This window comes from Mytilus californianus, unplaced genomic scaffold, assembly GCF_021869535.1.
Source record: "Mytilus californianus isolate M0D057914Y unplaced genomic scaffold, xbMytCali1.0.p SCAF_9, whole genome shotgun sequence".
Taxonomy (NCBI): Eukaryota; Metazoa; Mollusca; class Bivalvia; order Mytilida; family Mytilidae; genus Mytilus; species Mytilus californianus.
Window position 1 is genome coordinate 11,896,776 of NW_026262745.1, and position 25,877 is coordinate 11,922,652.

A 25,877-nucleotide genomic window follows, 5' to 3' on the forward strand; every position below is an offset into this window, starting at 1 on the left:
TATATTGGTATACTAGTAGTAAGTTATTGTTTCATTTTATATGTTTACTATTAGTGACATCAAATAAAATGTTTTGCACGTTGTACTAAGCCATACGAAATTTAAATATCATATTTATATGCAAACTGAAGGATCTAAAATTTAAATGATTTATGTAAAAACTATAATGAATAGGGAGCGGGGGTATTGCACGAGGTCATCCAGACTAGCCGAATTATAAATCCTAGCCTCCGTTCTTGTATGATCACTTGATCCAAAATTAAGTTTGTCAGATGGAAAAAAAACAACGCTTTTGGTTAAGGACTACAGTTGAAAAGTAACATTTGCTACCAATCCATGCAAAATAGCAAGATGTATGTTCCTGAGCGTATAATGCACAAAGAAAGGGTTGTTATGTACTTTTGAACTTAGTAAGGTAGTATGGTTACCATACGCCTTCCTGTTACAGATACGATCGACGTGAACTACAGCAGAATTACGGTTTCAGTTGTTAAAGTACACACACAAATTAATTGGGCTAATTTGAAATCTCCTGCATAGTTTATTTCATTGGCAATCATATTCAAGAAAAGTTGTAAATCTTGAATATTCTGTAATATCTTTATGAAGCTTGATTGAGACGTAGATTCACTCAGATACCGATCATTGTTATCTTTTCTTCATTTACACAAATGAATGTCCGGGATTCGGAATATGGCAGTGATACATATATTCTCAGTTTATATTTAGTTTGAAGCATTATCGAACTAATACGACTTTCATCTTTAAAATTTACTTTGCATTAAATATCTAAATGAGATTACATAGGAATAACTTGTGGTGTATTCATGTATATGTAATAAAAAAAAAGAAAAGAAACCAACAGCAATATTTGACGAAGACGAAATTAATGATGGAATTTTAACGTTCAGTGACATATATTACAATGCATGTCGAAAAAGAACTTGAAATTGACAATAGGTATTAATAGAACCGTCGCTTTTCCAAAGAATTCACGCTTAGTTGGGATTTCACGTGCTATTTCACAAGGTTCGCATTATACTTATACATGTACAAAATAACTAACAATTGTAATGATTTCTTTAACTGTTCTAGAACGTTCTAGTTGAAATAAAAATCTGTGATTTTTCTATATTCGTACTTTCGACGAAGCAAAGTAAGTTCTATATAGATCTGGACATATATGCATACAACAATATCCAATCGTAGTATAAATTTATTGTAGAACATGTAGAAAAATCCGTCCGTTCGGGTCAAATCTTAACTTAAGTACCATATGCATATACGGACCCTGGATTTAAATCAGATCTGTTCTGGCGGTTTTTGTCTTTTTTTCAAAATACATATTTTTAATTGTGACTATCTTTAGTTCCGAATCTTTCTATCTTTCTAAACCAACGATCGGCAAGTGCGTTCATTTTTGTGAATTAATATTTAAATGTTTTGAAATATCCATTATTATTGACAAGAAGTACAAACTTACATTTTTCAAATTTACCGATGGAAAATATCTCAATAAATTGTTAATTCCTCAAATATTTGGTTGGAATTAAATATCATTCATTGCACGAGAACTGTATTTCATAAACAACTGGTAATGCTCCCAATTATTGGTCAAATTCAAATTATGATTTACGAATTAGTAACAACTATGTAGTACCCCGCGTCATAGACTAGATATAACCAAAACATCTTTTTTTCCCATCTACTTCTATTGAATGGAATTTTAAACCCCGACATATGGACTTTCTGAAATCTAAAAACATCCACCCTTCTTCTTTAGTTGTGGTGTTAGAAAACTTAATATTATTAATGGTTCAGAAGTATGAGAAGCTCCTTAAATGCAGATCTGTGTTAATATTAAACTAAATACCGCATGCAGCTGTAGCCATGCTGTTGAAGATTGTACTTACAATTTTTTCGAGTGCCCATTTCACAATGAAGCAAGAGAAATATTGTTTTTTGATTTTAAAAAGATATGTTATACCAATTGAGCTGTTCACGGTAACCTTTATACATTTCAGCAAAGTAAAGCAACTTTTGAATCTGTGCAATCTTATATCAGAATTACACAAATATTCAGACTGTGACTTCGCATACAATTAATTCTGACTTCCTACTTTTCACGCCAGTTCATATTACAAAAATATTATATTGCGTTTTCGTTTTTGTTTATAGTTTGTATTACAACACTTATTCTATTTTGTTTTTCGTTATTATCTTATGTATTTTGTGTTCAATCCCACATGCTACTTTTGAAAATAAAATGTGTTTGAACAAAAACAAAACAAAAACGAAGATAAGTCACACAAAAAACACCTCAAAGTAACAAACTTGTACATTTGGTACATGTACATGTATATGTCACAGAAATCACTAATCCATGTCAATGTTAAGTTTTTAAAACAATACAACGGAGACTAATAATATGACTTCAATTTACTTTGTTTCTGTTCTTGTAATTCACCTACATAAACTGCCTATACAAAATATAATACGAAAGGAATCAAAATATTGAAATACCCTAAAGACGTCTGTAGAAATACCACAAATGACCACCTCAATAATACGCACTAGGGACTTGATGTGATGATACAGTTGCCACAAAGTACATAAAAATATAAAAGTAGGCTATGTTATTTTAAATTAAAAAAATAAAACAATAATTCCAAATTATATAATCACATCTTTAGTAATTACCATGTAAATGTTTTAACGACACGTGCCACACTCTATTGATCGTCATCTGTGTGTAATCGATCGGAATTCATGTTCATTCAACCAGAACCCGTTAATTACGCACGTGTATACAGATTGTAAATGAATATATTATCTCAGCATGTTATCATGGTTATAGTGTTTTTGTTTTATGGGTCTTGTATTTTGAAAAAAAAAATTTAAAATGGGGTTTTTCTAAGCACCGGAAAAAAGTTGTTAAACATTTATTATCTATTTTCCAATAAGTTCAAAAATAGAAATTTGTATTCACAACATACACGCACAACTTATTTAAAAACTTACTTGCCATTGCTTCATATTTAACGGGATAATCAGAGTTTTTATGGAAGTTGCATGTTGAGAGCAGCTTTAGATATGAAACCATATTGACATTTTGTAGAAAACCTGCATACTGCAATAATTTAACATAAATCCTGCATAATTGTTCCCATAGGTAGACAAATTTTCCCATGGGAAGAAAAATTGTTCCCATGGGAAGAAAAATTGTTCCCATGGGAAGAAAAACTGTTCCCATTGGAAAAGTTAAATTCCCATGGGAACTCTCTGTATTCGTCTTTTCCCATGGGAACTTTAAAATTTCCATGGGAAAAGTACTTTTTCCGATGGAAACTTTAACTTTTCCCATGGGAATATTCGATGTAAATGTACTTTTAATCAGCTGTGGTGACAACAGTGACAATGGTGACATGTTGGGACATATGGAGAAATTTTAATTTTTTTGATTATCTATCACTTGGGCCAAAAATATTTTTGATATCTTGTAAACCGACAAAGTCAGATTTGCCAATTCTGGAATTGCAAATTTGTCCCGCACAGTGTTTTTAAAAGTATTTTTTGCTGCTTACGATACGCGTGAAAGCATTCTGTGATATTGTTATAGCTTCTTGCCAATGTACATGTAGTAACTGGGTGTTGGATACAAATATATTTTAATGTTTGTAAAACACGTAGGCTTTGCGATTACTTGTAAGCAGCATATTAATTGGTGTGTCTGTATTGTAGTTTTGTCGTTGCGTATTATCAAGGTGATGATATGGCGTCTTGAAGCTTTCAGCATAGCTAAGAATCTTTACCAGCGAATTCCATTTATAAAAATGCTAGTTCTTGCACATATTAAATACTATTAGGTTTATAAAGGCCACGTTATCTTTACTATTGTAATTCGTGTTTTTTTTTTTTGTTTTTTTTTTGTTTTTTCAAATTCAATATTTTTTCTCACATTAGACATAGGACTGATACAGGATGTTAGTCTGCACTACCAGGACCGACAAGGAATGGATGATGCCTTCAAGTATGCCATTAAAACATTCAACAGTGACAAAAGCCTGAGACAGGATATCAATAGTGTGATTTTACAGAGTAAAGGACATAATGTCACCGACATAGACAACAGCTACCAACTAACAAGGCAAAGTAATCATAGACGTTCTTATTTGTACTAAATATATTAATTATGAAAAGTTGCATGTATATGTACATGTATAACACCTCGAATTTCAATTTAGTTTAGGTATTGGTCTATATCTTTTTGATGACTTATTTACCTTTCACCTTTCACCTTTCGTCCTTGTGTTTTCAAGGTTCAATTGATTTCAAAGAAAATATGACAAAAAATATATTCCTTATGTACCATAAAGACTAATTTTCAATTTATATAACTGTGGTTTATGTGCACATAATTAATTAAAGCTCACACAACATAATTATGTTTTTGAAATTTTTTATTGCAAAAAGAACACATATGCTTCTTTTCTTAAATTATGCGCAAATAAATGATGCCCATTATAAAAAAAACTCTCAATGTTGTTAATTTTTTTATTTCGTCTTATCAAACTTTTTGTCTGCACAACCCTAACAACATTTTATTACTTACTTTAGTTGAATAAAACATACGAAAGGACATCATTTAGATATCTAAAGCTAATCTCATATTAAGTCTTATATCTTTTAGTATGTCATTTACTACCAAAGAACATTATACTGTTTATTGCGGATTCGTCACAACAATCTATGGAAGTGTACGAGTCGATGTCGAGTAACCTTGAAATTCCTGTTGTCTTGCCAAGAGGACCTGGATACAATCACACATCTGAATATGTTTTCGACATGACACCTTCCTTTATTGGTGCCATCATTGATTATATTCAATATTTTGGTTGGAAAGTTGTGTATTATGTCTACGACTCAGAAGAAAGTAAGTAAAACTGTTGAATTTACTAAAAAGTAAAATAACAAAAATACCGAACTCCAAGGAAAATTCGAATCGGAAAGTCCCTTATCAAATGGCAAAATCAAAAGCTCAAACACATCAAACGAATGGAAAACAACTGTCATATTCCTGACTTGGTACAGTCACTTCCTTATGTAGAAAATGATGGATTAAACCTGGTTTTATAGCGACGTAAAGAGCTCAACGCACGGTCTTAAGCATTATACACATGTCTATACAATATGTCGAACCCTAAATCCTCAGTATAAGTCTAAATTGAATACATTAATTGGGTTCTAGTAAGTATGCTTAACAGAACATAGCAAAATAGAAGTTGAATAAGAAGAAACTACTTTAAACTCTTACAGCCTCCTTTTTCTTGCACTTTTCTACACTGTTTTTTTTTGTGTATTTTATTATCTTTAGTTCAGTATTGGTTAGATAGCTCTTCAAGTAATCAAGTAGTTACTGTATTTATACTCCCTCGGCTTTAAGTATTCTACACACTTCATGCAAAAAATTATGTTATTGTTTTATTCGATTTATCGACATCACTGTCACTGCTTATTTTTACACAGAGAAAATCCAAGCACCCCAGAGTATATGCAAAGGTACCAAGCTCTGATTCATATACTTAAAGCTTGTCACCGAATTCGCACTTACCGTATTAACACGTGTGGAAAATGATCTGATTACCATAACGATTCGTTTGTGGGGCTTTTTATAAGTACATACATATTTTTGGATCAAAAATGAATTATACAAATTAAAAAAAAACGAAACGCTATAAAGCTAAAGAAGTAAATCAAAGATGAGTTATTTATTTCATGCAGGTCTTCATAGAATTCAAGAAATCTACAGAGCACAGAAAAGTTTAGGAACTAGATCGTTTTCACTCAGACCTAAACGGATTGTCAATATCAGTGATTCCTATGCAGTTTTACGTTCTGTCGATAAACATCGTTACTGTGATAGTGACATACAGTTTGCCTGTAATATGAGAATAATTCTAGACTTGTCTACAAAAGAAGCTTTCAATCTAACACTAGAACAGGTTACTCAACTAACTTAAGATTGAACTTTTGATTATATAACTACCACTTGGTCGTTACCTTTGCTGGTGTACTGATAGTCTCCGAGGGTGTCACTAAATGCGGATGATACATATGATAACTCTGATTCTTTGTGCTTGTTCTGCTTACTTTAGGTCCTGTTTAGATTATTAGCTTTTCAACGTTTGTATTATGTGCAATGACAAGTAAACATCATCAACAAGATGTGGTAGCATGATTACGCATAACTGTACATATAAAGTAATGTATATTTAGTTATGTTTTAATTTTTCAAATACAGTATCAATGTTAGTACCGATAGAAACAATATTTAAAGATTTTACTACGTTGTTTAATTGATATTCTTCAATAACAAGTTTAATATTCAAAGGATCAACGAGTTTACATGGATCGTATCTAAGTTTCCGGGCTCTATAAACAACATCACCTTGATAATTAGTGGTTCAAATGAATTAAGTCATTGTTATATATCAGTCAAAGATTATAATTTTAATCATTTCAATTTTCACTTTTACTAGATAATCAACGTTGGCATGAACAGAGATGAATATCACTACATTCTTGGAGGACTTGTAAGTTTAATTCTTTATTTAATTTGTCATAACAATTTGTTTTGTAAGAATGTATTTTTTTATTTAGTTTTCCAAATCTATTAAAAGCTTTAATTCTTTACCTATTGATAATAGGTCGTTTGTTCGATTCCCGCAAAGACCGTTCGGCTCTGAGTCAGAATAATGTGTCCGGGTAAGGTGGCATATATTTCCTGTGGAGTGTTGTTACCTTCTGTAATGGCACCTAAAAAAAATTGACTTAGAGTGTTGGTTTAATACAAAGCTGAGTAAATATTCATACCACTTTAACATAGCCTCGTCCTATCCGATCTGCATGTAATATTTGTCACTGGACGTTAATACCAATCCATTATCATTATATAAGGTATTCATAGCTTGTCAATCAATAACAAACTGTTGCTTTATACCAGTAGTTATTCTGACAAATTAAGGATGACTATTGGCTGGTGATGTCTGCCTTCTTGCTTTCAATATTTTAGCTGCTCCTGCTTTATCGGTTTAATCACATTAGACAATTTTTCCCATATAACTCTATTTTTTTCATAATTTCTTTAAATACATTTCAAACTACATTCCTGCAAAATATAGTGAAGATTTTGATATTTTGTCATTGATTTGACAGTAAACATGGCTAAATCATCTCAATACAAATTTTATGAAAAATCAAAGTAACTAATGGTCTTCTCAAACTTAAAAAAAAAACACGCTAATATCATAAAAAAAAGTCAAGAGCATATTTATATAGTTTTTGAGTGCATTTTATTACTCAAATTATTCAGCAAACGTCGTTTAAGGTCAAATAAATAATTTGGAACCTTGTCATTTGAAACTAAACAGCAAACAGCAAAAGTCAAATGTAAAAGCTATATTGAAACTCCCAAGCGAATTCCTCAATGAAAAAAAAACATCGATGTTTGCATTAGATTTTTGTACTTTCAATCAAACTAAATTAGGACTGGTACACTTTGCTTGTTCATTTTGTTATCAAACATAAAACGGCACATTTTTTAAAGATAAGTAGCATTGATTGTAATACTAGCACCGTTTAAAATAGCTTACATTACCATTACTAGTATCATATATTTCATTTTAACTGTGTCATAGATATGTATATTTTCATTTTACTTTAAATGGTTCAGGGAATACAAGAACTAGACCTTAGCGCCTTTGCGTATGGTGGCGTGAATATCACTGGCTTTTCTATGTTAAACGCTCACTCAACAACTTTTAAAGAAGTAGATTCAGACATTAACCGAAAAGTTTACCAACACCTAAATCCACTGACGGTTAGTATAGTTATCTGATATTCAACAAAGAAAGGAAAAAGAAGAAACGTTTACTTAGAATACATACTAACTCTAAAATAGATATGTTAACGCATGTCAGTTGCAACGAAAAGACAACACACAAGTGTTAAGAAGTGGCAGATTATGTGTTAACTTTTCCATTCACCTGACATTGGTGAAGAATATTATTACACTGTTGTAAAGTTTTTGAACCAGAATTGCTTAATTTGGCAAGTTCACACGAACACATTTGCGGATCAATTTCATACGACGGATATTATTATACATAATGAAAGCTTGTGTTCGAATGTGTCAATTCATTGGCTCAAACGGACTTTTAGATTTGTAATACATTAAACTTCCATATCTTTATTTCTTTGCTGTCGATAGATTCGATGGATTAACAAATATTATACTTGAAATTTGATAGTTTATGGTGAAGGGTTCATGTAGAAAATCTTTTCAATTTTTCTCTGTTATGACCTTTTATATTTTGGCCTGAATATTCTGATTACTCGTTTGTATTCTGATTAAATAATCATTGATTCAGATTGATAAAGCGATGATGATAGATGCTGTCAGATTTATTGGCAAAGGAATAGATAAGTACTTGGCCGATTCTTTGGCAGTCTCATATAAAGGAGCGACATGTAATAAAGGTTATAAAAAAGATCTAAAAGATACACCTACTCGTGGAAGCCTAATAGCCAAATCAATGAAACAGGTATGTACAATAGCAATCTTAAATCATTAAATGTTGTCTCTAGATCTGTATTGTATACACTAATGCAATTAAAACACTATAGTCCCCTAGGGTATCATCAAATCAGTAGTCAGTTCTTTGGTACTGATATGATCATTAACAAACTTTTCTTAAATTTTCCGGTGATAAAATACGAAATTATTAAGAAACTTAGGTTCCAACTCCGTCAGGCAAAGTTGACCTTAGATGAATTTGACTATATTTTAGGTTCCTTTTGATCAAATCACTCTTCACTGGTTTAGGTCTTATAAATTATTGGCTTTCAAATGTTTTGGACTGAGCGTGTCTGATGAATATAAATCAAGAAAAGCGCTTTAGAAGCACGAAAATAATAATGTGTAAATTTTATTCATAATTAATAATGCAAATTTCGTTTTCATTAGCGTAAGTCGTAATTTTGGAATACTATATTTTGTACTAGTTTTCTCAATTCTGGTGAAAATTATGTAATTATCCACTAAGATCATAACTTATCTATCTATTTCCGTTATGGTCATGTAAACGGACAAATACTTCATTTTTATGAGGCAAATTACATGTTAGTAGTGATCACTTTTTTTTAGGTTGAACTACCGGCAGGTTTAACGGGAAAAGTAGCGTTCGATTCAAATGGGCTGCGGAAAGATTACACTTTAGAAGTACACCAAATGGGATACAAGTCTAAACTGACAAAGGTGCTGATATTTCTTTTTCTTTCCTTGTGTTTTAATGTGATTCAAATTTATTGTTATAATTTCAAAATAATTTACAAGCTTCACATTCGTAAAAAAAAATCGGTCAAATTATGGTAGAAGATAGAAAAACGGACAAGATGATAAAACAAATAACAAAGAAAAAACAAATCGAATTAACTTAGATATCAGCCTTTAATATATTCAAAAATGTCAAAATAAAATATGAGTTAGGAAACTACTACTGCACAAAGAATGTAAATATCATCAAACTGATAAATTAAAGTTAGTGAGCACAAATAGAATGAAACATAAAGAAACCTTTGACCAATAGTAATTTTTTTTAAGATTGGAGATTGGTCACCTAATAGACCTTCAGGGAAAAGATTTGAGACAAATATTCCCTCTCGTATGCCAATGGACAGATCTTTGACCCATGCAAATAGGACATGGAGAATTGCAACCAAAATAGTACGTATACTTTATAATATAATGCCTCTGAAATAGTTCACAACTTGGTTGCTTAAGTTATACGAGAGTCCGGATTGGGTATACAGAATAGAGAATAATGGGCAAAATATATAAAAAAAAATTGAGAAAACTATTAAAAAAGGATTTGAAAATGATGGGGTGCAAAAATATAGTATGCTACAAAAGATGCGGGAGACACCTAAGGGATATTCATACTCATAAGTCGATATGAAATTGACAACGCCATGACAGAAAAAGAAAAACGACGAAAAGATTAATAGTCTACAAAACAAAACATAGAGAGAACTAACTAAGACTGAGCAACACGAACCCCACCAAAAATCGGAGAATCTCAGGTTCCCCGGAGATGCTAGCAGATTCCGCTCTGGATTTGTGGCAACCGTCGTGTTACTCCCTTAAGATACTTTGACAATTTAAATCAAGTGATTAGGCCCCACACAACAACAGATAGGTACTTGACTCTGATATAACCCTGAGACATCACCAAATTCGTAATGAACAGTCATGGGAATTCTCTAACCTTTAAACTTGACCGAATGTTAAATTTTGAAATTGAAATACGAGTTTTCAGGGCAAAGGATAGGCAAGACTGTGACCGATAGACTCACCATAGACACGAAAAAATGTGGATATATACCTTTTAGTCAAATAAGTGGCTGAATAGTAGCTGAATTGTGCAATGCACTAACATCAACGGTACCAATTTTAGTGCACCAGAGGCACATTTTGACACCAAATATCTCCTTGGGGATCTTCGAGGCCAAACTATATGAAAATTTTAACCTTATTCAAAAAAGATGCAATGCACTAAAAGAAAGGCGAAAGATACCAACATTTAAACTCACATGTCCATGGCTAAAAAAGAAAAAGACCAACAGACAAACAGACAAACAACAGTTGACAACACACAACATAGAAAACTAAAGACTGAGTGATAATTTTTTCACTAAGTGATAAATGGTCATTATAAAGATCAAATATGTCAATTTTAACACTTTTATTTTGCCATATATATATATATAGTGACAACACACACAACCGACAAAAATGCCCAAATTACATTTCACTATCAAATTAACACAGTAATATTAATACTTGTTATTTTCATTTTCAAAGGCTCTTGTCATACTCCAGTCTTGTAGATCATACTTCTCCTCAGTTTTTACATACTGGATATAAAAATGTTCTCTCTTTCAGTCAAAACCATTTGTCCAAATTGTGACCTCACCCCATACAGATAAACGTACAGATGGTGTTATAGAGATTGATGGTAAATTATACGAGGGGTACTGTATAGAACTAATACAACAAGTAAAGGAACGATACCTTATAGAACACAAAACAGACTTTAATTTTAAGTTTCATTTTGTGAAAGACAATGAATTTGGGAAATGCCAGAAAGATTTTACATGGAATGGTATGGTCGGTGAATTGATTCGAAATGTAAGTAAACGTAGGATAAATACAATTGGAATAGGTTTACGTTAACGATATGTTGAGTTGACGTACTTCAATGAAATTTATCCTATCATATAATAGGGATAGTTTGGTAATTAAAGCTAATCTTTTACAGAAAAGCCATATTGAGTACAAATAAAGAAGACAAAATGGAACAAAAAGACTTTTTTTCCCAAAGAATTTAGAGATCCTTGTTAAACTGCATTGTTTAAGACAATGTTCATACTGACTTGATAAGATGTGAAAACTAATGAAAGTTACTAGGCTTATAATATGGTTTCGTTTATATATATAACAAATTATATTATATGATTCATCAGTGGTGCTCGAATGAAAACAGTTGGATGGCCAAATCAAAAACAAAGTTGAATAACATTAAAACCTCAAAATTCCGAAAAGTTCTACCAAAAACGGCCGAGGTAATCTAAAAACCTTAGTCTTTCGAATAGTTAAACAGTTTACAAACAGTAAATTTACAGAAAATGAACATATCAATGATATGTCAAGTCAGTACAAGAGCTGACTACTAGGCAGGTGATACCCTCATGGACGAAACGTCCACCATCAGTGGCATCGGCACAGTGGTTATTAAAACTCATCAAATATACCAGGCGTATAATTTGTTTCGTAGAAGCGTTTTGTCTACATACTACTGATCAGTTGATCTCGAATCATAACAGTATAAGTTAGATATAAGAGTAGCAATGTCACTGTGTCGCAGGAAATTTCACAATACAAGATAGAGACAACAAAAGCAAACACTGAACAAACAGCTTGAATTTAATTAATGGTTCATAACATTCCAGCAAATCGAAATAAGACGAAAATGTAAAACTATTATACGTGAGTACTAATAATTGAGCAATGCAGGTCCCCATACAAACCGCGATTGAGATCTGTTATACTCAATGACAAAAATAATAATTGAGCAACACAAATCCCTATATAAACCGCGATTGAGTTCTGTGGTGTTCACGCAAGGTAAGTAGACCGAACCATCAATCATGACATTAGTTTCACTTGTACATGTTGGTTCTAAAATGGAAAAGGAAGATAGGTTTCTCGCTAGGTCAATAAAAACAATTATAAGTCATCAGTGACACATGTATTTTTACTGTCATAGACGAGCGGAGCAAGATACCAAAGGGATATTCAAACAAATAGCTCGAAGATAAACAACCCAAAACGCCATGACAAAAAAAAAAGAAGAAAAAATGACACAAATACAAACAACAGACTATACATTACTTCATAGAAAACTAAAGACCGAGCAAAGAAAAGCCGAAGGTGATCTCAGGTGCCCCGGAAGAGTTAAAATCTACTGCTAGGTCACAGAAGTCATGCATGCGGCACTCATTTATCTTTCTATAAGACAGCTGGTATTTATTCAATAGTAAAATATTCTTAGTGTATAAAATTATATTTTCAATAAGATTTCAGATTGTGATTCAGGTGTCTTTCAATAATTAAGAACTAGTGATTTTATTGTCGCTTTTTTGTCTTTTCTTTAATTTCATTGTCATTTAACACGTATAGAATGTAGCGTTAACGTCCTGATATCGTATACAAAGAGTCAAAAGTAGACACGAACTCTTTTCATTTTAGGAAACAGACTTAGCCTTGTCATCACTCACAATAACAGAAGATAGACAAAGAGTTGTTGATTTTACAACTCCTTTCATGCAAATGGGCATTAGTATAATGATTAAGAAACCAGATAAACAAAAACCAGGCGTATTCTCTTTTATGGATCCTTTAGATGTTAAAGTATGGATATGTGTGATGGTTGGCTTTCTAGCAGTCAGCCTCGTTTTATTCTTTGTCGGACGTTGGAGCCCATATGAGTGGAGAGAAATCCTAAATTCAAGAGATCAATCGAATGCATTTACTTTTTCTAACACTTTATGGTTTGCTTTGGGGGCATTAATGCAGCAGGGATCTGATATATTCCCAAGGTTGGTCTCGATATATCAGATGGTTATACATGCGTATAAACATTACAGCTCCATATTGTCTGCATATATATAGATGCATATAAATATGAATATGTTTATATATATCTTCCCTTTTTATCATATCACTTAAAATATGTTGTTGTAACAAAGCATGGTGTGATGTCATTATCATTTGATTTGGAATTATTGTTTTATATGCATGATACTCATGATGGTGAATATCTTATTTTTTTTTATTGAATAATGTTATTCAACCTTTCTGCAGTTTTTTTTCGATAATTTGTAGTATTAATCACTTAGAATTCTGTATACATTGTTTTTGTGTAATACGCCGTTCAATGAATTGCTATTCAAACCTCATACATTTGACCAGCATTGCATGATTTTTGTCATTTTGATATTGAAAGCTAAATAAAAAACACTCACTGTAACATACTTTTGAAATATTGTGCGAGACATATGTATACGTTACATTTAAAGTTTTGCAGTTCTTTTGATTGTATTAATTAATGCAAACGTTGCATGGATATGAATCTGGTTTGCGTTTGACTACACAGTAAAGGAATGATTATTTATTTCACATTATATCTTAAGCGCATTTTATTTTCCAGAATAATGTAAGATAAGCAGTTGGTATGCAATTTTTCTTGTAGACCTCTAAATGTCCGCCCTTTCTTTTCACAATTTTTACACCACCTCCAACAATTTCCACGCACTTTTTATTGCATATTTTCACTTTTTACCACATACACTTTCTATCAAGTTTTATAATTCCGAACATTCGCACCGCAATCTCATCCTGATAGACAACATGGATGTACAGGAAAAGGCAGAAAGGCAGGATTGTACTTCAACTTGAATCAATCAACCTCTCTTTTTCCCATATTTGGCAATGGTATTACCGATACATTTGTAATCTGATATCCATAAAAACTAAATCTGACTTTATATACTTAACTCGAGAATTATACTGACATTGTATTTATAAACAAATTGACCGATTGATCAAATACCATAACTATGCAATTAGAATGCATGTTATTTTAGTTCAAATGAACCTATTATTAAGTCTCCTTTGTTCATCAATGCTAAAAAACAAGTACCATTCTCAACGATTTGCAGCGAATAATTGAAAATACCTCTAGAAAATCAAATTCCCTGATTTTAATGTAGGACTCGGATGAACGATGGAAAAACATATACTAAAATGCATATTAAGCAAAAATCATGATTAGCCAGGGCGCCAAACAAAGCAAATTTATATTTGATCTTCGCATAAAACGCGAAAAGTGAAAACCGTTCTGAATAGAAATTTGACCTTTCGGTTTGTTAAAATTAAAAATTGAGAACAAACTTAATTTAGAGTAATAATTATTTGTGATTTTGCTCAACCAAATTATTCTGAGCGTAATTTTGTTGAGAACATTTTGAATAGAACGTATTCTGTTCACATGTTTATTACATTCTCTTTGATGATAAAATCGATGTACATATAACAAAATAGCATATAATTGTTAATCTTGTTATCAACTTAATCTACCCTTTTCCTCATTTTGTATGAAATCATTTTACTTATTTCTGATATCTACAATAATATTTCATCAGTGATGCTATAAAGAACCCCGGAAACACAACACACCCCAGACCCCTTTAAAAAGTGCATCTAAGTTATTGATCTTGCCTTTGCCAAATAAAACCAACCTTGGGCAAATATCAAAGTCTGGATGCATATCATAACGAATAATGCAAACATTTTTTTCTGTTTGTATTTAAACGACGAAATAACAAGGTAAGTATTATGTTAACATTTTATTTAAAGAGAGTCCGGGGGTGTACTCTATATTTTTTTCAGTCCATTTTCCTCTTTTTTTTTGCCCATAATTCTTTTGTTTTATAAAGTAGCACCACATTATTCTTTATTGTTTGTTTTTGGTCTATTTTTATCTGTTCCTTCTTATTTGTTTGGTTATTTCTGTACTCTTGGCCAATTATGTTTTATTCTGTAAACCCAATCCAGACCCTCCATAAAACTAGGCATGTTTAATGTAAAGAAAAGGTTTATTTTCTAGAACACATGCATTCAATTGTATTCCTGAAGGAGGACTTTAGTTTCATTCAAATATTCTTGCGTCTTTCACTAAAACTTGTATCTTTCTTTTATGCGGGACAATGTTCACAAGTTTGTAAATGAATAATAACTTAAATGAATTTTATAACTTTTTTGCAGGTCCATTTCCGGTCGAGTAGTTGGAAGTGCATGGTGGTTTTTTACACTTATTCTTATATCTTCCTATACTGCCAATTTAGCAGCCTTTCTAACTATTGAGCGATTACTGACACCTATTCGAGGTGCTGATGATTTAGTAGGACAGACTAAAATTAAGTATGGTGCATACAAGGGTGGTGCAACTGAGAAGTTTTTTGAGGTATGACTCCTTATCTAAGAGTGTGCATGCCATACTAGTTTATAAAAATGAAGTATAAGAAAAAACAAAATAAATGGTTAAAAATAGAAGGAAAATGTGGAAAAGGAAGAGGGAGGTGTAGTTGTACACATAAGATTGTTAATCCCTACCACAAATTGTGGCTTTACTGTCTTTTTGTGTCCATTGTGATGTTTCATTGCCTTTCAATGTTACGGGCTGTGTGTTTTGAGTCGGGTGTTAACTACATTTTCCGTTTATGTGAAAAGAAGTAGGCCCAGTAAGACCCCTTTTTGGCCCCAAAATATAGCAGTTTTACAAAATTGTTAAAATGTAAATTTTTAGCTATTTATTGGAAAGAAGAATACTCCTGTTACATAAATATGGGCTGTTTTTGACAATACAATACACATGTATCGGGTACTAGCATCATTAAGTAATGCTAAATTACTGAAATCTTCGAAATTCTAGCATTTTGCTTAATTTTTAGACGGTTTCCGTCTGAAATGGAAGTGGCCGCATTTGTATTCATTCTTAATATTTAAATGTAAGTTGTATTTGATGATAATACATAACATATATAAAGGTTGAGAATATGAACACGGATGCGGCCACTTTCTTTTTTGACAAAAACCATCTGAAAAGTGACATTTTTCAAATTTAAGCTCGAATTTGAGCGTCTTTAATGACTACATCAGTTAAAATCTTTTACATAAACTAATTGAATCGACTGAAGTAGACACTTAAGTGTTTAAAAAGTGTCCAAAATCTTTCATCAGATGAACCTGAATTTTGAGGCCAAAATCGGCCTTTACCGGACCTACTCCTTTGTAAACAGGTACACCATGTAAAAGTCAAACAATGAAACTGTGAAGACAATTAATGCAAATTAATTGAAGTAAGTTGAAAGAAATACGAAGAAATTTTTCGATCCAAAAATTGAAAGTGGAAAAGAAACTAGTTAAAGGCTCTGTAGGATTAGTTGACCAACACTTGCTTTTTTGTAAAAAAATTACAATATTACAAAAACATCTTTCTGTACTAATTGATGCAAAAGCATAATATGCTATTCTAAAATGGTTCCCTGTGTCAATTATTATCTGTCGATTATTTTTTAAAATAGCTGTCAAATTACTTACAAAATTCATAGATCTCGGATTCTAAAGAAACTTAATCTTTTAAAATAACATATCCTGGCTTATTTCTTGGTGTCGAAATTGACGAAAATGTATACCCCATGCACGAATTATACATCAATTTCAATTAAATATTCTGTTACTTACATAAAAATGTGCAAACATGGCCTATTAGACATGTCAGTTTTTTAGTTTTCATTGGTTTTGTTTGCATTTGACACGATATCAATTCATCAGACAAATTCCTACCTGCTCTTGGCATAACACTAAGCAAAGGAGGCATTCAACATGAATCAAACGCTCACTGTTAAGTGACTCTTAAAGACGGCCACTATTTGTGATTGATTTTATTCAAATGTAGATAACCAACGTGTATCATGATGCAGAACTACCTGGCATGTGTAATCATCCAAGTGGAACGGATTCAATTTGTTGTTTTAGAGAATGTCAACTCAGTTGTTTTATAATGAGACTTTATCAAACAGGATTATTTGTTTCTTAAGTGACAGTAATCAATCATCAATCGTGACTTTTTAGTAGCAAGTGTAAACGATGCTTTCCAATTTATTTTTCTAGAGTCCCTCCTGTTGGTGGCTGCAGTTTGCAGCTTGTAATCGCCTGTTTTATCTTTATAATCTATGATCTAAATATTCAAAAGGGGAGGTTTGTGAGCTCGTTGAAATATCAAATTTGAAATTAAAGGTACCACATATATCGTTAAGTCAGCCTCATATATTGACTTACATCTAGAGATTGACAGTGATGGTCGTTTAAGATCAAAACCTTACGAAAAAAGAGTTGTTTTGAGCATAACAGTTGTGAACTTTACTTTACTATTAAGCAACTATCAGCAGCGCCTGCATGTTTATATACACTAGTTGATACAATATTCCAAAGCTTACGTCTCCAATCAATTATAATTGATAGCTGGTTGCTACTTACAATAAAGATATTGAACCAAAGCTTAAGGATTCTAGTGGTCAAAGAGTTTATGGGGTTTTTGTGCGAGTTTCATAATGCCCAGTCTTGAAACATCTGTTAATTGTTTTGTAGACCGTTGTGTGCCATTTCGTCGTTTTTGCCTTGATGTTGATGGTTTTTCTTTGACTTGTGAATATTGATTGCCCCTTTGATATGTTCCACCTTTTATTACACTTTTTTTGTCATGGTATTTGTTTTATTTTCTTTTGACTGTTTAACATTATAACTGTATAAAAAGTAAAATCACAAAAATACTGAACTCCGAAGAAAATTCAATCGGAAAGTCCCTAATCACATCGCAAAATCAAATGACAAAACACATCAAACGAATGGACAACAACTGTCATATTCCTGGCTTGGTACAGGCATTTTCAAATATAGAAAATGGTGGATTGAACCTGGTTTTATAGCGCCAAACCTCTCACTTGTACGACAGTCTCATCAAATTCCGTTATATTTACAACTTTTATATTTATAATTTTCTGTTAAATTTCTGGTTTTTTTTGTCTGACCGCACACTGTTCTTCTTGCATTAAATGTTAAGAAACCGCGTTTACAGAAATTGATAATTATAATTGTGATAAATATATATTTTCAGCAATCAAAAGTTACAACTTTTTCTAATATGTGGAAATACATGCTTGCTAACTACGACAGTGTAATGGTAGACAAGGATGAAATAGGAGTTCAAAAAGTAAGAGATTCAAAACACGACTATGCCTACCTGTTAGAATCTCCTAGGAACCAGTATGAAAATCAGAAGAAACCGTGCAATACAATGAAGGTTGGAGAAAATTTAGTCAACAAAGGATATGGAATAGCTACACAATTTGAACTTTCTGAACTCAGGTTTTTATAATTATTTCTGTTTTAGTAATTTTTGTAACTAAGGTAAAAGAATACAAATATATTTTGTTTGAGTGAGGGTTGGGGAGTGGGGGGCGGGGGGGGGGGGGGGGGTGAGTGTTCCTGATCAAGGTTAATCCATAAAAGCGCTTCCAATGCGATAATTTATATAAGTGTTATTTTTATTGAGAAAAATCATTCAAATTTAGTAGAGAAACATGCAAGAAATATTTTGCTAGGTTATCTAGTGTTGTTCTCTCGCTCTCTCTCATATGAGATCGAGATCGAATAATTTAAATGTATTGTAATTAGACTATGTATTATCTTGACTGTAACGTTATAACTTCAGAAAAAATCTGACTTTAGTCATATTAAAGTTGAATCAAGAAGGTGTGATGTACAGATTGGAACAACGTTGGTGGTACGACAAAGGTGAATGTGGCTCAGACACAAAGGTACGTCAGAAGAGGAAGTTTTGATTTAGGTCAAGTCTTTAGTTTTGGGATAGTGTTATTAACTGACATTTGTTGTATTGCTATAAAAATTGTTTTCCGTTTGTGTGCTTCGCTTGAGCTACAGAACAAAACCTAATAAAAAGTGTACGAACTTCACTTCTTAAATTTTGCTATGTTATATTTCCGAGACCTACCCACTATTTGTATTCATTTTATAATCAAATATCCAGTAGTGTTTCTCATTCATTTATAAAACCATGTGTATTTAAAGGGAGATAATTACAATTTGCTTTACTGGGGAATTACGAATCATTTAAGACTTAACGGTACTAAGATAATAATTACATGTATATACATATATATTTTTACTTGTTTTGGGTAATTTAGACATTACGATACATTATTGAAGTCACATGGTACTCAGTTATTATTTAAAATAAGTCAGCATTAAAAAACGCAGTTGTTTTATTTTGTATTTATTATAGGTATCTAGGTTCTATGATTTGTTTAAGCCTTAAACGTTTTTTTTATTGTTGTAACTGTTAAATATAATTGAATTAATTAAATGTGGTCATGTTTGTTGTCGAAACGTCATGAATCAAATCTGTCAGCAGAATATTGCCTTGTGAGCTAACTCGTTAAACATCATTAAACAGTTGTCATGAATCAGTGTTTCGGTTGAATATAAAGCAGATTTCAATCAGGGCACTTTAACATGCTATCCTCCTAGATATGGATCACATATTTGCTGACTGGCGTAAAGTAACAGTACAGTCATCCTTTAATTGACTAATTAAAAATTCTTGACGTCGTTTAAAATCAAACATTTATGTACCATTTATTGCAATATTCAACTTTCAATCATAAGTGTGTGTATGTAAGGTTTCGAGATTACATTATCTTTAGAAAAATGTTACTATCTTGCTAAGTTTTTGTGGAAGATCTTTGTATTTATTTTTAAAATGATCCTTTTAAAATGTTGCTTTGCCATCAACAATAGAAAATAATGGTGTGTCACACAATGATCACATTAATTAGGTATGTTCAGTCATACAAAAATTGACAAGATTCAGACAGAAAAATGGAAAAGTGTGTGCCCTGATTATTATTATTATTGTTATCGTCATATGATTTTAGAGGTCATTTTGTTCTCAAAATAACAACAATACTTTAAACATTTTGTGGATTAACCTTCATCAAGAACGCTCAAACCCGAAAATTTAATAGTCAAGGATGTTTAAATACTTGTATACTCCAAGACCTAAATGGCCTAAGGGAATATCCACAGCCGTCTTATGTCATTTTTTGCCAAAAGGACTTAAAACTCTAGTTTTTCTAACTAATTTCTTTATTTATCAACAATATGGGTTCAACAGATTGAATGAAGATATAACTTTTTTTATTGTAAATTTGTAAGGGTTATTGGAGTAAACCGTTTAATTTGAAAGAAAAATAACATGAATCAGGAAATAACATCAATTTGAATAAGCACGTTCCTAAATCACGATCGCACTGTGGAAGACTTTCTATGAAAACAAAACGATGTGGCGTTAGAACAGGCAATTTAATTTGCAAACATCACAATGGCAAACTTTTTAGAATTCTTCTTTCTTTAAAAATAATGTTAATTTGATTGATACATGAATATATTAATATTGTCTGGTCATTTCAGCGTAGAACTGATTTCGTGATGTCATAAAGACATATTTGAACAACCTTTCCTCTTAATGTATTTTACTCATTGCAATATCTTTGTAGGAAAGTTTCTCTTTTGGAAATGTTATATTCGTCGCTCATATATGAAGATATCTTAGCAGTAATTTTTTTTCCTTTAACGCAAAAACTTTTAATCTCGAATGCAAATGATAGAATGTATAATTTATATCTTCTAATAGAATGTCGCCATTTTTTTGACATGTTTTAGTGAAAGTTTGTATTGAAGGATATCCTTAACCAACATAAGTTAATCGGTATTTGAATGACAACATTTAACGTCCCTTCTAATAAAGTTTTCGTTACGAATGTTTTACATAATCGTTTTTGTTATATTGACTCACGATATGGTTCAATCTCTCTCAGTTTTTTTTACTAAAAATCTGAAAATACTTAGTACGGACCTCAAACATGATTTAATGAAGTAAATAAACATGTGTATATATTTCAGGATAATACAAAAAGCGCATTGACCTTGAGTAATGTTTCTGGTATATTCCATATCCTAATTGGTGGATTAGTAATATCAATGTGTGTTGCTCTTTTTGAGTTTATTATTCACAGCATTAGAAAGAAACATAAACAAGTGAGTTCATATCATATTTCAATACACAACACTTTGTTAAACCGGTTTAAAATGATTGTTTAAAACTTCATTTAATTAGATTGTGAAAATACTTTTAATTTAAATTCTTTCACTATTTTGCCTCATCTATACGTCGAACAAATGTCAATTTCTTTTTTTCTTCTTCGTGGGGATGATAGCTACTTTTATCTAAATACCATGAAACTGCAATTAATTCATATAATTTCTCGACTTTTCTTATCTGTTCGTACAGATGATCTCTATACCATTTGCTATTACAAAATGGGACAATAGCAACTTCGAAAAGTTTTCATGTACGTTACTTCCATCCTTATTCTACATTCTGTTGAATATGCAAAGCCATGTATTTAGAATAGACATGTAAATTACAATGTACTTGCATGCCTAATTTGGTTTTCGATATTTAAATGATATCATAACTGTTTAGATATTTGTTTTTAGAGGTACAAATCTACAGTAAAATCGACGGTTAAAATAGAGAAGAAAAATCCACTAGAAGTTTTGAAGGCTGCAGGATACTCTGAAATTGATAATTCTGGGGTAGGTTCAAATGAAATAAACTGAAATTATTTATTGATTAAGATTTACAAAATGATTGTGTAAAATGTTTTAAAAGAAACAAAGTCGGCGATCAATTTATCAACAGAAGACACCATCGTAATAAAAAGACATAATTAAAACAAATACGGCACATGTTGTGATGCTCCGGTGACTTGTAGTGACCACAGAAAGAGAAATACCTTGTGTATCTGTTGACCATATATTTAACGGCGTTTAGTTACGTCATATTTGCGACTTTAAAACCAACGAATGATGACAATTACACAGGTAGTACAGAAACTTCTTACTAGAACATTTGCGATACCAATTTTAGTGCACCTGATGCGCATTTCGACAGTTAAATATTTTCAGTGACGTTCAAGGCCAAAATATTCGAAATTTCAAAATCTAGAAAAGCTGATAAATCCAAAAGGACCAAGCGTAACTCCAAACAAGAACAAGGAATCAGAGCTATACATGAGAGAAATGCATTCCTTGAATTAAAATGATTTCGTTGTAACCTACTAATAACCCATTCAGGGACCAAACGTGATTATTTGAACAACCGGTCTCACCCCTTTTAGGGATTCCCTTATCTTTTGTTTGATACCTTGATTTGTCTCTTCTAAATCTATTTACGAAATTTGGACATAGGTAAACTACAGTCTCATTAATTTAGTACAAGTGCTTCATTATGGCATGATTCAAAGGATTCTTTGTGTTTGGAAATTTGTGTTGTTAAATGTGCTCCAACAGTTATAAAACTTACGAAATAATTTGAAATTAAGAAATGTGACTACCTCATGCATACTTTTGAGTTCTTCTCTTGGTTTGGCTCTACTTTTGGTCCTTTTTTTGGTAATATCTGATCTTCTATGTTTGTATTTGGTTTTGCATCAATGAAAAGAAATCATTTGTCGAAATAATCAACCGTTGCAGTCAATTTGGTACCGTATAATGTTATTTTCATTAATCAATCATGTAAATAAAGGCAACAGTAGTATACCGCTGTTCAATGGTAATAAAAAGATTAAGCGAAATCAAACCCGGGTCTCAAACCAAAACCGAGGGAAACAGATCAACTATAAGAGGAAAACAGCGGAAAAACAAAAACACTGAACTGCAACAAAAACAACATGCATAGAAACAGACTAGTTGATAACAACTGCAATATTTCTGACTTGGTACAGGACATTTTAAGAAAAAATGGTGGGTTGAACCTAGTTTTGTTGATAGCCAAACCTCCCGCTTATATGGCAATGTTAAAAATACCGCTAAAATGACAACATTACGTGACAGGAATACAGTACAAATAAACGCAAAAACACTCAGGACAGAGAAATACATAAATAAATAATATAATAGTACAGTACAACATGTAAACTACAGAATAACAATGGACATGTGTGGCTGATTTGACAGTGGATAAGCCCTCTTTGGCTTTGATGCTACCAGACGTTATAAGTTGTCTATCCGAACTTTCGGTTTCGAACCTAGCTACTAAAGTTCAGTCCTGACATACTCAGTGTGTGCAATGGCATTATCAGAAGCATGTGGTTATATTATTAATTGGTAGATATTTAAAACGTGAAAACTGGAAATTATAATGAATGTCAATTCTGTTAGCAACATGCAACTGCATTTGTGTGTATTTGTATCAGTATTTCAATTATTTCACATTCATACATGTTATAATTTAAATAATATAAACAAAATACAAAGTTTGCATTTTTAACATTATACTTCTCATTCGATTTATTGATGACTATGAATAAACCGTAAAATTATGAATCTGAAATTTGAAAGTCAGTTCCAAATTTGACATTTGTTGATTATTTATGCGATTTTATCATGCATAGAAACAGTAATGTAATACATAAAAAAAAATCTTTAACCACCAACATATTTGCTTACCACATTCAAATAATATGTCCCGAACATATTATTATTATTATTATTGTGACTATTATATCATTTTGTATTTTAAACTATGAATGGGTTGTGTATTCTTTCAATTTATTTTGCTTCTCGAATGACTACAGAAGCTAGTATTTATTATATTATACTTATCCGATGAAGTTCCATTCAGGTAAATATGTTTGAAATATATTGTTTAAACTATCAATTAAAAAAAAAATTCAAATTTTGACAAAAATAAACAGAAATTTGACATAATTATGTTTTAATCAGACAGTATATTATTTTATTTCTTTTTCAGTATGCCCAAGGACCACCTGATTATGATCAATTGAAGACGTTCGGCGATGGAGCAACGTACAGATCTGAAGGGGACGAAGCATTGTTTTCTTGAGTTGTGATTATTTTGCAGGCCGCGGGACTTGATTAAAAAGTTTTCGTATATTTTCGTAAATCAACCTCAAACAACAGTTGCATGTTGTTTGCATAGCTGTTAATTTTTCTTTTCATTCGTATGATGTATATAAATAACCCTACAAGCTGAAATTGTACATACAATAGTTCTTTTTGAATTACAAAGTGTGTGCATATGCCCAAGTACAAAATAGAATTGGTACATATTCATATATGCAGTTGTCAATGTAAATATTAACATTTAAGACGCAAAAATAAATAGTTTCAAGTAGTTTTGAAAAAGGATATCCAATATACTTAAGAATACTGTCATGTGGTCAGATCCATAAATATTTACTCAATTGATCTAGATTAAAAGATTATGTGTTAATCCTTTAAGTCATCGTTATTTTTATGTTTTTATCACAAGACTTAGGTTTCATATTAATGGTGCATGTACACAAATAACAAGTTACATATCAGGAGAATTTTTCCTAATAATACAAAGTTTGCAACGCAGTTGGCCTTTCTGAAATAACTTCAACATTGTATCATTTTGTAATTAGTTTTACTAACAGACATGTAATTTTCATCACTTCTGCGTTTCTGTTTTATGTACAGCCGTAAAATGTCTTGACTGAGCGTTTACGTAAACAAAGGAATTAAAAATCGATTTTATAATAAGAACGGTTTTATTTCTTCTGCCTAAATGTCAATCAACTTGAATTTATAGAGACAAACGGATTTAGCAGTCCATATGTGAAGGATCTTTTTATATAGTCGTCATTAAAATATTACATGCTTTAGTATAATATTTGCTCATTACATTTTGTATTATGGAATTGGTACCATCATATGTAATTGAGAGTGATAATTTAAGTAAAATTCAATTCCTTTATATTTGTTTGTTCTTGTCTATTTGTATTCATATTCTTATTGAGTACGTCTAGAAAAACCTATATTATTTGCAATCTGGTACAAACCTTAATCGTTCGGTTTAAAGAACATTCCTTATATTGGTAAAATAAGCCTGTTTCGGATTGTTATGCCCAACTACGATAGTAGTGTGCATTGTGTTTTTCCGGGCCGTATTAGTCTGTCTGTATGTCTGTCTATCCGTTCATATGTTTCCTAGTAGCTTTATAGGTTACGATTGGGATTATAGTCATTTACTTCTTTTGGAATTCATGCAATTCCCTCAGTTTTTTTTACCTTGATTAGTATATTCATACTACATTTATTAGATTTGAACATCGGTATTCTACTGTTACCTCTTATTTACCATTGAAGTTGCTGTCACATTAACTAGAAACTTACTATACCATGACGTTGCGGTCACATCTAGAAACTTAGTACACCATAAAGTTGCCGTCACATAAACTAGTACATGTAATCATTATGATATGATCTTATGATGGTTTTGGCATAAACTTTTGCGATTTCCTGAACATCAAAATATGACAATGCGACCAGGGGAAGATGTTCCATGGAGACATAATATTGTTATGAGATAAGGAAACCCAACAAATATTCACAAGACATCTAGCAATCAAACTCTTTTCCTAAATTGTACAATACAAAGATCGAAACAACTGCAATATATTTAAAACATTCTTTGTACATATGCGTGTAGTCTTAAATTTAAAGG

General features: G+C 31.6%; 1 protein-coding gene across 1 annotated transcript in view; it reads left to right on the top strand.

Moving 5' to 3' along the window:
• The window catches only part of LOC127715505 (glutamate receptor 2-like), a 45,485-nt gene extending 20,356 nt beyond the window's left edge, over positions 1–25,129 (top strand). The window contains exons 3-18 of the mRNA XM_052221563.1: positions 3,964–4,152; positions 4,691–4,933; positions 5,782–6,002; positions 6,540–6,593; positions 7,733–7,879; positions 8,430–8,603; positions 9,206–9,316; positions 9,662–9,784; positions 11,003–11,248; positions 12,869–13,218; positions 15,446–15,644; positions 18,357–18,607; positions 18,954–19,059; positions 21,224–21,358; positions 21,821–21,919; positions 24,138–25,129. Of these exons, the coding sequence (XP_052077523.1) occupies positions 3,964–4,152; positions 4,691–4,933; positions 5,782–6,002; positions 6,540–6,593; positions 7,733–7,879; positions 8,430–8,603; positions 9,206–9,316; positions 9,662–9,784; positions 11,003–11,248; positions 12,869–13,218; positions 15,446–15,644; positions 18,357–18,607; positions 18,954–19,059; positions 21,224–21,358; positions 21,821–21,919; positions 24,138–24,230 (2,741 nt within the window). The 3' untranslated portion in view covers positions 24,231–25,129. The remainder of the gene's footprint in view (positions 1–3,963; positions 4,153–4,690; positions 4,934–5,781; positions 6,003–6,539; positions 6,594–7,732; positions 7,880–8,429; positions 8,604–9,205; positions 9,317–9,661; positions 9,785–11,002; positions 11,249–12,868; positions 13,219–15,445; positions 15,645–18,356; positions 18,608–18,953; positions 19,060–21,223; positions 21,359–21,820; positions 21,920–24,137) is intronic.
• Positions 25,130–25,877: the final 748 nt, after the last annotated feature.